At 37.6% G+C, this 14,659-nt stretch overlaps 1 protein-coding gene across 12 annotated transcripts in view; it reads right to left on the reverse strand.

The window, feature by feature from the left end:
* The window catches only part of MECOM (MDS1 and EVI1 complex locus), a 610,388-nt gene that overhangs the window by 39,135 nt on the left and 556,594 nt on the right, over positions 1-14,659 (reverse strand). For all 12 annotated transcript variants that reach the window (XM_043875353.1, XM_043875346.1, XM_043875347.1 and 9 more), the window contains 3 exons: positions 11,587-11,689; positions 7,922-8,138; positions 1,200-1,347 (listed from right to left, as the gene is read on the reverse strand). In XM_043875353.1, the coding sequence (XP_043731288.1) occupies positions 1,200-1,347; positions 7,922-8,138; positions 11,587-11,689 (468 nt within the window). The remainder of the gene's footprint in view (positions 1-1,199; positions 1,348-7,921; positions 8,139-11,586; positions 11,690-14,659) is intronic.

Here is a 14,659-nt window from a genome sequence, read left to right on the forward strand (position 1 = left end):
CATCTGTTTAGTTTTTGTTTGTTTTTCCCAAAGACCAAAAGAAGGTCATATTTCCAAAGCGTGAGCCTCTCGAGGGTCAGGACTGTAAATTATTTAGCTCTGTAGATTCAGCACAAGTATCCATTGGTATCAGTTGAACAAAATAATTAATGGCATTACTAAAGCATACTCAAGGTCTTCTTGATCCTATTTAGAGTGAATGGAATTGAATAATAAAATACAAGCCATGATATTATTTAAAATGGTGTACTATTTCCATCCTTTAAACAAAGATGTACAAAATTGGACGGATTTTTGCCCAAAGTGTCCCAAATCTACTCGAGGAGTTCCCTTAGGGGTTAAATTCTAACACTGTGCTTTATTAAGTAACCATTAAATTAAAATGGTTCCTTTGGACATTGTACTAAAAAACAAACAAAAAACAAACAAAAAAAGAAATAGGGAAAACAAAAAGCTACCCATACATCTGGAAGCAAAATACGTCTAAAGATAATGTCAAATGTTACAATTTCTGCATGAGAAAAGATATTCAAATATCATGAAAATTTTTTGAAAAGAGAAATAAATTTTCATGACACCAGGACATCTTTTAGTTAATTGAGGAATATGAAAATTTAATGATGTGAATTGCTGTTCCCATAGTTAAGAGTAACGGTCAAGGTGAAGTGCTTTCAATTCGCTCTTACATTGTTCAGCCCAGGTCACTAAGGCACTCCACTTTTAATTAGAACCAAGTCATAATTTATAGTGGGGACTTGGGTGGAAAAATCTGCAAGTGTAGGAGTCTCCCATTCTTTCTGCATAGGCATTCAGAAACTGTATGTAACTTCCGCACAAAATTGCTATTAAAAGGAATCAGTAATGTGCACCGGATAAAATTTTCATTCTCCATAAAGCTATAAAACAACCCCACTCTGGAAAGCCAGTAGCGGAACCAGGAATTTACCAAGGATGTCTGACACCTAGTTCTGGAACTCACCATTAAGCCTTACTTCCTCCCTTACAAAAATAAAAGGATACCCACTAAGTGTTTTTATACACTGTACTAATGCCTTCTAGCATACAACACTCAGTCTACTTTTCTCAAGATATTTATAGTTTCCCTTCTCACGGCTTGTTTTCATATATCGCAGCAAATGATGGATTAAGAGAGAGCAGGATGACAGAGAGAGGCCAAGCAGTCTACAAATTCACTGTACCTTGGCACAGTTCTCACATTCATAGTGCTTCCCATTGTCATGTGACATCTGGTGGCGAATTAAATTGGACTTCCAGTTAAATGCCTTGGGACACTGATCGCACTTGTATTCCCTCTCTTCAGTATGTGACAACATGTGTTTCTCCAAGCTGTTAAGAGAACAATGGATTTAATAGGACATGGTGACTTAAGAACACATTAATAAACAGAAAGTCATTTTCTTACAAATCCAACTGGCAATTAAAGAAAGAAGAGGGAAAGGAGTTGAGGCAGGAAAGAAACAGGCTTGCAAGGAAACAGGCTTGCAACAGGCAAAAGTACATCTTGTATTCCCTGGACTGTGCCTCTCAGCAATACAGAGAAGTGCCCCTGTTGTTAGAAAATAAATCTGATTCAGCTAGCAGGGATTAGGTGCCAATTTAGGGGCATGATAAACAACTAGCTGTTTGCCCAGTTCTGGATTCATTACACAATTCTAACTGCAACACGTACTGCTGTTACCCACTTAATTCAAACACAAACACTCAAACCGAAAACGTTAAGAGATTGCTTAAGAATATGCAGGAAGCTATTCTATCTAACATATGTAACTCTTACATTGACAAAGGCACTTTTATTCCTACCTATATTACCAATGGGAAAGTGAACTGTAAGTGAACTATTCAACAAGCCACTTCTTAATACAACCAATATGATAGATGGTCGCTTACGGACTGATGAATAAATATACAAGTGCATAGATACGGCTGGATGGCATCTTCAATGCAATGGACATGAACTTGGGCAAACTGTGGGAGATGGTGAAGGACAGGGAGGCCTGGCGTGCTGCAGCTCATGGGGTGGCAAAGAGTGGGACGCAACTGGGCGACTGAACAATAACAATATAGAAGCAGATATAGACATTGATGGAAACATTACCTAGAGAGAATATATATGCATATATCTTATAACCTAAGGTTATATATATATATATATACATACAGCCTATGAAATAGGGAGGAAAGAAAAGTATATCATACTGTAAGTCGATGCACTTGTAAAGTCCCTCCAAAGAAAAACAGGGTTAGAATTTTCTCACAAGTATAGCTTCTCTGTTTTAAAACTTAAAATATTTTACCTTCTCAAATGTTTCCCTGTCTCACTAAAATGTGAATACAAAATCTGCATGAATATAATGAAAATTAAATATTATAGATAATGGGTTACTGTGATATTCAGAAGATACTGGCAACATTTTTGTTAATTAAATACACACATGTAACACATTAGGATACTACTCCCAAATAAGGTAACCAGAACTCCTTAGAGAAATAGCCCTTTTCAAACTTGATGCATGAAATACACAAGATGGGCTTCAACATCTTGTTATGGCAAAAATCAAGAAAGTTACAGACCATGGCAAAAAAAAAATGGAAAACTAGGTTGCCAACCTGAAGAGACACCCACTGACTAAAGATGGGGAAATTTAAGCATCACTAAGAATAATGATCTCATCTTTTAATGATAATAATACTCAAAAACACAAAAATGAAACCTCACCAGTTACCCCGGGAAGATACTGAGAAGCCAAATCATTGCTCTGAAAACTAGGAAGTAAAGGGGAAAACTCATGCACATGTCTCGCCTTTCCTATCTGAACTGTACTTCAGGGGGAGCAAATAATCAAGGAGGGGGAGTTTCTCTGCATAGAATTAATCCAGATAGTAAATACTGAAACAACAGGGGAATTAGAACACACTCATTTTGCAGCACCTGAAGAATTAATTAATCTAGGCAATCCATTATATGCCTCCTAATGGAAATAAATGATAGTACCAATAAGGTATTTTTCCTAAAACACTGAGCCTAAATCTGATCACAGCTTGGGATGTAACCATGAGTATACAGGAAATAGGATGGATAAAGATGACAAAAAATACCAAGGGGATATAACCAGAGAATACAGCCAGGAGGAAATGCTGCAGGAAAAAACACTCGGTTTCTTCTATATATAAACTATAATGAGAAAGAGGGACTCACTGCCTTTGGGGAAACCCTTAAATTAAGAAATAAGAGGAACACAAACCAATTGCAGTGATGGATCTTATTTTGATCTTAATGTAAGCAAAACAAACTCTAAAACTAATGAAATAACTGGGGGAATTTGATCACTGAATATTTGATAGTAATAAGGAACCATTCTTTTTATTTTATTATTATTTTTTTTTGGAACCATTCTTTTTAAAGTGAACTTATGTTTTACATATTTTCCACAGACACACACTGAGCTATTTATAAATAAAATGACATAATGTCCAGGATTTGTTTCAATAATCCAAAATGGGTATAGCTGAGATAAGACTGTTCTTGTGTGACAATTATTGAACCTGAGTACACTACCATCCTCTCTAGTTTTGTGGGTATTTGAAAACTTCCATAATAAAAAAGCATTAAAAAAAACTTATCAAGCATGCAAGCACTGCTTCTTCCCCATGTTTTATTTTTCTGTGAGATGGGCACTCTAAGTTTGAGAAGCAAGTGTGCCTAGAATATGTTACCCAGTGGTTGTGTATACACCGTGTGCGTGGCCGTGTTTGTGAAAAAAATAAAATGCCCTTTCTCATATCTTGACACATTAGAAACACCTTTCCATATTTCCCTCTTTCTCAGTTTCCTCCTTCCAATTCTATTCATACTGGCACATGAACTTATTTTTCCTGCCTATGAGTCAGTCAACGTGGTCATGCTATCCTATCTGAGCACCAGCAGCGATATCTCTGCGAACAAAAAGTACCAAGAGGGTACAGGTGTGTGGAGTCACAAGAATGGCCCTATCTTTATCTACAATATGTAATCCTCTGTTTGTTACACAAGCTGAAATGTTAATCAGAGAGTTAACAGAAAGATATTAGCAATGGCAGTTAACATTGAATTGAGTCAGGGACATCTTCCAAAATCGTTGTGTGATTGCCGTTCTTACTATCGTCTTTAGCAAACTAACAGGGCCTGTCATTTCATGACATGTATTGTATTCCAATGTTCTTAAATCATAAACTCTGAAACCTAGTGGTAAAAGAATGTCCTGTACATTGAGATTTTTCCTGTCTCCTAACTCCAAGAGTATGACATTGTTTTAAGGTATAGTACCTGGTACACTCTGGAGGACATATCTTAAGTTAACCTTAAAAGTGTATTCCAATATACATTAGGTGCGGACAAATACTGTTTGTTATTATGTGAGATCAATTATGCGAAATACCAAGAATAGTCAAATTCATAGAGTCAAAAAGTACATTGGTAGGGGCCAAGGACCAGGTGGTGGGTGGGTGGGAGGAAGGGATGGGAAATTAGTATTAAATGGGGACAGAGTTTCAGTTTAAGAAGGTGAAAAATTCAAGAGATGGGATGATGGTGAGAGTTGCACAACAGTAGAAATGTATTTAGTGCCACTTAACTGTACAGTTAACTATGGTTAAAAAAGCATGTTTTATATTATGTGACTTTTACCACAATGCGTGCATGCTCAGTTGATTCTGACTCTTGGCAACCCTCTGGGCTGAGCCCACCAGGCTCCTTTGTCTATGGGATTTTTCAGGCAATAACACTGGAGTGGGTTGCCATTTCCTTCTCCAGAGGATCTTCCTGACCCAGGGATCAAATACGTCTCCTGCATTTCCTGCATTGGCAAGTAGATTCTTTACCACTGAACCACCTGGGAAGCACCTTTACCACAGTAGAAAAACATTAAAAATAAAAGGAAAATACAATAAAAATGCAAAAACAAAAAAGAAGTGTAGATAGTATACAACACAAAAGGGGGAAATGATAGCAAAGTAAGGCAAATTTTCTTCTCTTTCTTTCTTCTAATCTAGCATAAAATCCATATTGCTCCCTGATCATTATCAGCTATCAGCTAATCAGTGATAGAAAATAAAAAGGCAAGTGGTTCTTACAAAAACTGATTTTCACTCCTTTCATAAACGTAAAAGTAACCAGTCAGTCATTAATGAAACTTCACTTTTCAAAGAATTTTACCCCAATTTATAGAGCTTGGCTTAGCCTTCTGAGTTCTTTCCATCTTTTGCATGCATATCAACCTTTGTTTCTTGCCCCCATTTTTTGGAGGGTGGGCTGCCCAGGTGACACTAGTGGTAAACAAACCTCCTACTAATGCAGGAGACATAAGACATGTTGGTTTGAACGCTGGGCTAGGAAGATTCCCCAGCAGGAGGGCATGGCAACCCAATCCAGTATTCTTGCCTTTAGAATCTTGCCAGTATTCTTGCCATGGACATAGGATCCTGATGGGCTACAGTCCATAGCATTGCAAAGGGTTGGATACAACTGAAGCAACTTAGCATACATTCCTTTCTCAATATTTTACACAAAAGATACAGAACAGAATAATATACCATGTCAAGAAAGGAATTCTCATTTGCTTAACATAAAAAGCAACAATATCAGATTCAGTAAAGTGGAAAATATTCAGGGCATGTAGGTTCTGCACTGGCTAAATTATATAACCCAAATTATCACTTGGATGATCAGTATCAGGTTGCATAGCGACATGATATATCCATCTGGCTGAGCTACCGAGAAGTGAGTTTGGAGAGTTCACCCAATGCCAGATAATTAGGTTTCCTTATTGTTTGCTACTGAATGTTTGACTGAAAGAACTAAATTGATAGTTGGTTTTGGCATAAAGTAGCATTGACTCATGCTTAATCTTACACCCAGTCAGAGTAAGAAGGTTTCTCCATCTAAGAAGTATTGCTACACACAATATTTTAATGTTGAGGCTGTCAGTTTTTGTTTTATAATGTTGTCCAATACTTTTGATAACAAAATAGAAGGAAATATACTTACCCTCTGGCATCAGAGATATGGCTTTACAATATAAATACTTTTCTCACCTGTTGGCATTTAGTGATCTCATTTTGGCTTTTAATTTGGACACAATATATTTAGGAGATGTGCTGTGATTTTTTTTATTACAAATCCATGATTTGCCAAACATATATAACAGACTTATTCTCTATGTGGGTTTATATTAAGTACTGAAGATGAGTTTAAAAGGTATTGGGAAAGCCCTCTTAGTCACCTGAATGTTTTCTCTCTAACAGCTAGATTAAGCCTGAATTTTCAAAGCTAGAGATTCATTCTTTTGACTCAGTCTCCTCAAGGAATAGGTTTACACTTGATACCTTTTTGGTCATCAATAAATTAAAATGAATGACTATCATATGAAATCCTTTCCTATAAGAAGAGAGATGCAGGGCAATCAACGGAGGTGAAAGGAGAAGGAGGGAGGGGGGCACTAAGGAAAGAAAGGAAACAAAATACAGTGAAAGACGTGGAATGTCCAAAACAAACTGTGAGCAATTCACACCCCTGAGTAAAGCTAGCTGATGTATTCCCATACCCACTTAAATACTACGATGTCATTTCCATTTGAAATTCTGGTTACAGGTCCCAGATTTAAAAGCAAAGTAATGAATACAAGTATTAAAATTGCTTGTGGACCAAGGCAAAAACCACTAGGTAGGAACAAACATACAACTTACCCACTGGTTAAATATACTTCCCAGTAGCTCAAATGGTAGAGAATCTGTCCAAAATGCGAGGAACCTGGGTTTGATCCCTGGGTTGGGAAGATCCCCTGGAGAAGGGCATGGCAACCCACTCTAGTATTCTTGGACATGGACAGAAGAGCCTGGTGGACTACAGTCCATGGAGTCACAAAGAGTCAGACACAACTGAGCGACTAACACTAAACACCTCTCTGATCTGAAAGATCATGCTGCAGTGTAATTATCAATACGGTTTGCAAAATATGGGCTTCCCTGGTGGTTCAGTTAGTAAAGAATCTGCCTGCAATGCAGGAGACCTGGGTTCAGTCCTTGGGTTGGGGAAGAAGAAGGAAATGGCAACCCACTCCAGTATTCTTGCCTGGGAAATCCTTATAGCCAGAGGAGTCTGGCAGGCTACAGTCCATGGGGTCATAAAGAATTGGACATGACTTAGTGACTAAACAACAACGAGGGTTGTTGTTTTCTTTAATAGGAAAAAAACAATTGTTCCTGAATTAAATTCAAAGGGCTATAAAAAGTTAACATGTCATTGACATGTGATTTCTGTTTTGTTAAAAATATGTATCAAAGAATTATTTCATTTAGATCTTGTTTATTTTTTTTTCTTTAAGACAATTCAACATTTTCTTCACTGGGCATGTTTCTGTTATTCTTTTATATGTGCAATTTAGATAAATAGTTGAAATTAAATCCACAGATCACAATGATCTATCAAAAGACCATCTACCTTTCTTTAAGTATCAGAAGTTTCTTTTTTTATCATCTAAATGTTTCTAGAAAGTAGCTTTACTGTTCAGTATAATTAGATTAATCAGCATCACTGTTGCCTCCTCTACCCTTGACTCATCCAATAAGTTACATTTTACTCTAATGTTCAACTTTCAGCTGCCAATTATATTCCATAAATAATAATAATAATAAGCATATTATTTTCTCTCTGGCATCAAAATAACTAATTCCAACTTCACTGCAAACATTTTACAGGTGAGAATTTACAGGGGAAAATGATTTCCAAACCTGTGACTAATACATTTTTCCAGCTCATTGTTGTTCCAAATTTCCCATCTGCACCAATTCTGAAAATTCAGCACAAACAACGTTTTACTTCAGATTAAACAAACACGTTCTGGTAGTGGAGCATGCCATGTCTAACCTTTGCAAGTCGGGAAACGCTTGGTCACATTCCTTACACTCCTGAATCGCGTGTATCTCTCGGAGATCATTTTCACTCTCAAGCTTTTGTTGGAAGTCCTCTTCCACCATTGAGAAAGCCGAATGGGGAGTGCTGCATGGGAACTTCTGGTGATCTGCTAGCTCAGCCTTGGACTCAAAGAGCTGGTCACAGTCTTCACAGCGGTATTGCCGTTCTTCTGTGAAAATAATTCAGGTGTTATCAGAACTAGGGGATCAGGAAGCACTGCCACAAACCAGGAGTTCTCATCGAATTATGAAAGACACAATAGAAATTATTGGGTTGTCCTTTGCACCACTCCCATTTTAACATGGATTAGAAATAATAAATGTGGAGAAGCTAGCACAGAACCTAGAATTGTAACAGAAGTGATCACAGGGGAGCCCAGATAGTCTTCTTATCAGATAAAACTTTATGATGAAACCCTTCCAGGTTTTAATATTCTCAGGATATATAAAGTCATAATGACCATTTACCGAGCATCATTATGACCTCAAACCTGTTCATGGATTATTGATTTTCCTAAAACTTGGCTGTGAGGAATTACACATCAGATTTGTTTCCCAACTTTCTGATGAGAGTACTGAAGCTCAGGAAGTTCAGTAACAAATCAAGAATTATAGAACTGAGTAGTTATGTCAAACCTTGAACTGTTTCTGTCCCAAAGCCTTCTCACTGTGCCACGTTACGTGTAGGAGACATAGGAGAGTCCCTGTCTGAGCCTTACTCAAGCCTGGCTAATATCAGGAAATGCTTTAACGTTCTTCATTTCTTATAATGGGACACTGCATGATTTTAGCACTTTTCTAGGCTCATTTATGTTCCCCCAGGGTCAGTGCTAATTGGCATGGCTTTGCTATAGAGCCAACATATCATGAATTTACACTTGAAATCAGTAAGATAAATAAATGGTAATAGTGGGAGACTAGAGATAACAAGGTGATAGAGTATCAGGTAGTGACAACATTGTTTCTATTCCTTCCACTGGCAGAGCTTTTAGCCCACTCATGAGGCCATAAATGCTATGCCCTGATCACACCGACACAACCACAGAAGTCCTGCAACCGGCTCACAATGCGGAAAGACACAGAGGACAACGAACAACATGATACACAGTTGGTGTTGCAGACCTACAGCCAGGACCTATAGCCAGTTATTCATTGACTGAATGTCTTAGTCTGAATATTTTAGTCACCTACCAGATGTGAGGCATTTTTGCTAAGGAAGGGATACATAAGTAAGCCAAGGGGATACACATGAGACAAATAGTGTGATACATTTCATGACAGATCCATGCACGGGAACTAAGCGAGCCCAGAGGAATGTGCCAAATCCATCCATCCTGGGGGACAGAGGTTTAGAAAAGACTTTGTAATGAAAAATCAGCTGAGTGGACCAGGTTGAGGGCGGGAATAGCATGGACCAATGAAGAAGGCAAGAAAGAGCAAAAAAAATGTGGGCTCATAGAAAGGCAAAGCTGTAGTAAAGTGTGACAGGTTTATAGGACGCATGTAGGGGAGGAGTGGGAAATGAAGTCAGCGAGGGTAGTATAGGTTACTAGGGGCTTTTTAGGTCCATGCTAAGAAGGGTGCAGAAAGCCAGAGAAAGACGGAATACCCCACTGCAGCCTGAGAAGCCATGCAGAGAGATCAAATGGGTCATCATTGCTATAATCCACACACAATACTGGTTTAGATAAAACTAAACCAATAATACAGGGGCCAGAAAGGTAAAGAAATTAGTATGTAGATTCAGTGGGATTTGTCAGTTTTGGACTTGGTTAAAGAAGAGGGAGGTGTTCAAAAATAAATCACCTCAGCTGTAAGACGGGTTTCTCAATAACATCAACTAGGTAATGGAAATATTTCTTACAGTTTGTGACACTATTCACATGTTTAAGATCTAACTTTAGGATCTCATCCAGCAGTCTGAACACAAACAACATCCAGGCCACATAATACATGAAAAGGCATAGGATTTAGAGATGGCAAGACCTTGGTTTGAATGCTAACTCTACCACTTTCTAGCCAATTTATGTAGTCTTATGTGGCCTTGTTTCCCTATCTGTATAATGGAAATAAGATCTTTCTTAAAGGTTTGCTCTATGTTTAAAAGACTACAAAGAACACTAAATGAAGAGCCTATAACGTCGAGCATTCAGTATGTGTACAAAGCATGTATTTTATTTTCTCTTTCCTAAGAAACATTAACTCCTAGGAGTATGAAATACAAATCACCATTTAAACATTATAGACATTATATAATGTATCTGGTATATGTATGGATATGGATATGACACATTGAAAATAAAAAACAATGGATGTGTTCAAGAGCATTGTAAACACAGGTTTACTTTATGAAAAGTAGCCCTAAAAGAAAAACAGTCACCTCTGTTTATACTTTTTAGAATAGTACACTAAGTATTTATACTTCAAAAAATAATTATTTGAAAACCTTTTGAGAGCAAACATTCACTGATTAAAGATTCCTCATACCAGAGTAAGCCCAAATATACTCATTTTTATCATCTAAGCAGTCCTTGCTGTCAAAGAGCCCTTTTCCACTGGGTCAGGTTCCCCATTCAGGCTCAAACTCTACCAGGATAGCTGGCAAGTCTGGGTTTCTGACACCACTTACTTGTTACAGTTTTTAAGAGGAAAACAATTTCCAAAAGGCTCCCCGAAATACAACTGGTATAAATCTACAAAGAGGCAGAATGCAGCTTAGCCAAAGTAAAAAATGTTAAAGGAAGGAGTCAGCCAACAGTGGTAGCTTCCTCCACAGGAGATGCAGAAGCTGAAGCTAAGGTTCTCCTGTTGGCAATGCCAGCCAGATGGGAAATGCAGCCAGCCCCAAATCAACCTTTCAGGTAAGCTAGGATGGGTACCCCTTCCTACTGATCCTTCCAACTATGAAACACTCTAAAGACACCACTAGATTATGCTGAATGAAGCCCCATTGTATTAAGAGAGAGAAACAGGAAAGAAAAAAATATTAAGTGCTCATCCCAATAATACAAATCCATACAAATAAAATTCCCTTTTACTCTCACCTGAATATACATCACGAATCATCAAAATTCTTTTTTATGCCACCTTCTTTGATTTAGAATAGGTCCCTGACAAATACAAATTCCTCTGACTCTAAAATTTCCTCATCTGTACTTTTTTCCCACCCTACAGCTGCCTCCCATGTGATCATGCTGGCTAGGATTTTACTCAAGCAGAAATATTTTTTTTCCAGTAGTAGAATATTAAGTGGGAGGAACAACTGCGAGATTTTCAAAAGCCCCAAACCAAGCTCCCTGAAATGTCTTTGGTAGCGTGAAAGTACTCTCACCAGCGTCTAAGGCATTGACAAAAGGTTTACTTATGTGATATCTCAGTCCAGATATTCAAAATTCCTTTGACCTCCATTTCAGAAAAGACCTCTGCTTACTTTAGCTTCACTGTAATATTAGCCAGGTGTCACACTAAGAAAATAGGCACTCTAGGGGACAGAATTTGTAAAGCTGATAATGACTAGCCAGGGAAACTGACAGACACCAAGCGTGATGGATCCTTTGACAGGCTCCATCACAATCTCCAGGTGAGGGTGGGGCGGACGGCAGGGTGAGTGGTACTGACCGTGGATATCTGGCGCCATGGTTTCATGGGAATAGTCTTCACTCTTCATGAACAGCAGGAGCTCCTCTCCTGGTGCGATGTCTGCGACTACTCTATAAAATATCTTCAAAAGACAACGAACGTGGGAAAGAGAAAGAGACGTGAATGTTAAGAAAGGGCAAGATATACACGAAGATAACTGTTCATTTCCCCATATTTTAACAAAATACTCCTTTTCATTTTCATCGAAAGAACTACGACTTCCTGTTTTATACACTGAAAATTAGCCCTCTGATGACGAACGGAAAGCTGGGACTCTCATGCCAATTCACAAATCTTTTTCCAACTCCCACTTGACAAGTCAAATTTTCTAAATGCAAGGCTTGCTGTGTCACATTCACCTTGTGAAATGTTTAACCAAGAATTTAAACATTTATTTATGATGATGTTTAAGAGACATGAAGAGATCACCAGAGAAAAGATGATCCCTTCTCTGAATTCCTTACTCTGGTGAACCATGCACAGCTGATTGATGCCTGTGCCCTGTATTATCCAGCCATGGCTGGGCAAAGGCTGGCAGGGACAGAATTACCTCCCCTTCTTGACCATGTTCTCAAAAGTAGCACGTTCTCAACAAGGTGCTTTTAAGGCAACAGTCTGGAGGGACCCAACATAAAGAATCATGAAAAGATCTGAAAAAAAAACATAGTTTTAAAAGAGAGTGTTTCTTTTTTAAAACACTGCATCCCTCTTTTATCAATCAAAAGTGATACTCACAGATCCAGGACCTGCCTTCAAGACCCAGCTCCTGATCCCACTCTTTGAAAGCAAGCATTATGCTTTCAATTGATTCTTTTACCAGGGTTTGGGGGTGGTGCTTATTCCTCTTACTTTCACACAAAATGTTGATGAGAGGAAGGGTTGAATAAATCCATTAATGACTGACTAAAAGCAGTGTGGCAAGTATGGAAAAAATCCTGACCTATAATTTCCAAGAGCTGCCTACCTTTTCCCTGACCAGCTCAGTGACCTTAGGTAAGTCATTGCCCAATTTACTTGTCCAGGCTTCAGGGTTTCTTCATTTATAAAGGCATTTAGTTCTGATTTGCAACATATATAAACATCAAATCATTATGTTGCATACCTGAAACTAATATAATGGATATATCAATTATATCTCAATATAAAAATGACTTAATCATGAACATGTTTAAGGTGCTTTTTCATTTTAACACAAAAGGTTTTTAATTTTTAATTCTAAGATTATGTATTAAACAAAAATTCTTAAATGAGAATAATTACATTCACATACAAACACACACATACATACAAATTCCACCAAAAGTAACAATAACAACAACAAAATCAGAGATTCAATTCTGCTCAGTCTCAATGCAATAAGGTGAAAAATCACATAACACAAATTGGCATACCCTGCTAAGAAAAGGGAAGGATCTACTTTGAGAAAACTGCTCTAACTGTGGTTTCTTGCAGGATCACTTGATAGTTCAAACTGAGAAAGGTTGAGTAATTTAATGTCTTATGAGATAAAAAGAAATGTGCAGAACTTTAATTATATTTATTTGTTTATCTTTCGAAAAGCAGAGGACATTAAACAAAAGTACGTGCCTCTTCATTCCAGTAGGTGGCTCTAAACTCCAATTGTTTATTTTTCTTTAAAAAGACCAGAGTACAAAACTGTGTTAAATTCAAAAAATAACTCAATGAGGAGTATTTTCTGCTTAGTTTCTTTCCTGTCAAAATAGAATCATTTTTTTGTCACGCAACAGTAATTTAACCACATGAAGCTGGTTTACAGAAAATGATGCCAAACATAAAATGTTCCTCTAATATAATATGACCTAAAATGTTCCTCTAATAGGATATGACCTAAGATTCTTTATCTCTATCCATAGATAGAATCCAGACTATCTTAGGAAAATAACTCCTTGTTATGTGCTGATTCTATAAAAACCAGAGAATTTATAGTTCGTATCTTATTAACCGTAACATTCATATTTTCCTTTCTTTGGAAGTACATTGAGAGGAACAGACTGCTCAAAAAGTTACCAGGTTAAAAAAAAAAAAAAAGTGTTCATTTGCTTTTTTTCTGCCTAAACCTTCCAGTTAAACGCTTGTTAGTACCTTGTTTCATTCTAGAGTCCTAGTTCCCCTTAGAAAACAATGGACTTCTCTCAACAGTTTGAATCACCTCTTCTTTTGGCATCTCTCAAAGGTTTAACTTATTAGCTTCCTTTCCAACAACATGTTGACATTTGAATTGTGACATATTAGAACTTTTCGGTGGCTTCTCGGAAACAGTGAGGTTAAAGAGACAATATCCCGCAAGACCGTAAAATGGTACAATTGTCTGTGTTGGGGAATGCTGCAGAGACACACAAGTCAGATCACTGGAAGAAAGTATTATGATATCATTATTTCTTTGGCGTCCACTATTTATCATGTCTCTTTTAATTCCATTTTAGATTTACTCAATCCAGTGTGAACAGTCCAAGAAACAAAAGAAACTGATGGATACGTTGTAACTGTATATTAGAAAGACAATTCTCTTTGCCGGGACATAGATCACTACTGTAATTTCCCTTTAAGTGTCCAAATTGTCATGCGAAGAATACTGAGTGCATAAAAAATAAAAGACACGGAAGAGTGTTGATGTTGGCTTTATTTACTGGAGGTAAAAGGTGACATTCCAGGCCACGAAAGGCAAGGCTAGGCAGTGTGGGTTTTAACTTCAGGGTGTTCTTTTCGATTTTAAGTGAATTTTTATGGTGCTCATGAAACTGAGGTTTGAAAAGATCTGGCAAGAGCCCGACCTAATGAGGGCAGATTCTGGGCATGCTTCCTCATATCACATAAGAATGTGCTTGAAATCCCATCTACCACCCTTAGAAATCCAGCGCTTTTTTTCAAGGTGTTGCTACCACTTGCCATTTCATCATATCTCATGTCTTTAGATCTTAAAGAGACTTAAGTAAAATTATGTCTTTCCTCTTATAATTGCAGTGGCCCCAAAGTATAATCTGAATACTTGGATTCAGAGATGTCCACATATAAAGTTGGTTTACGTCCTAGC

This window comes from Cervus elaphus, chromosome 19 (genome assembly GCF_910594005.1).
Source record: "Cervus elaphus chromosome 19, mCerEla1.1, whole genome shotgun sequence".
Lineage (NCBI taxonomy): Eukaryota > Metazoa > Chordata > Mammalia > Artiodactyla > Cervidae > Cervus > Cervus elaphus.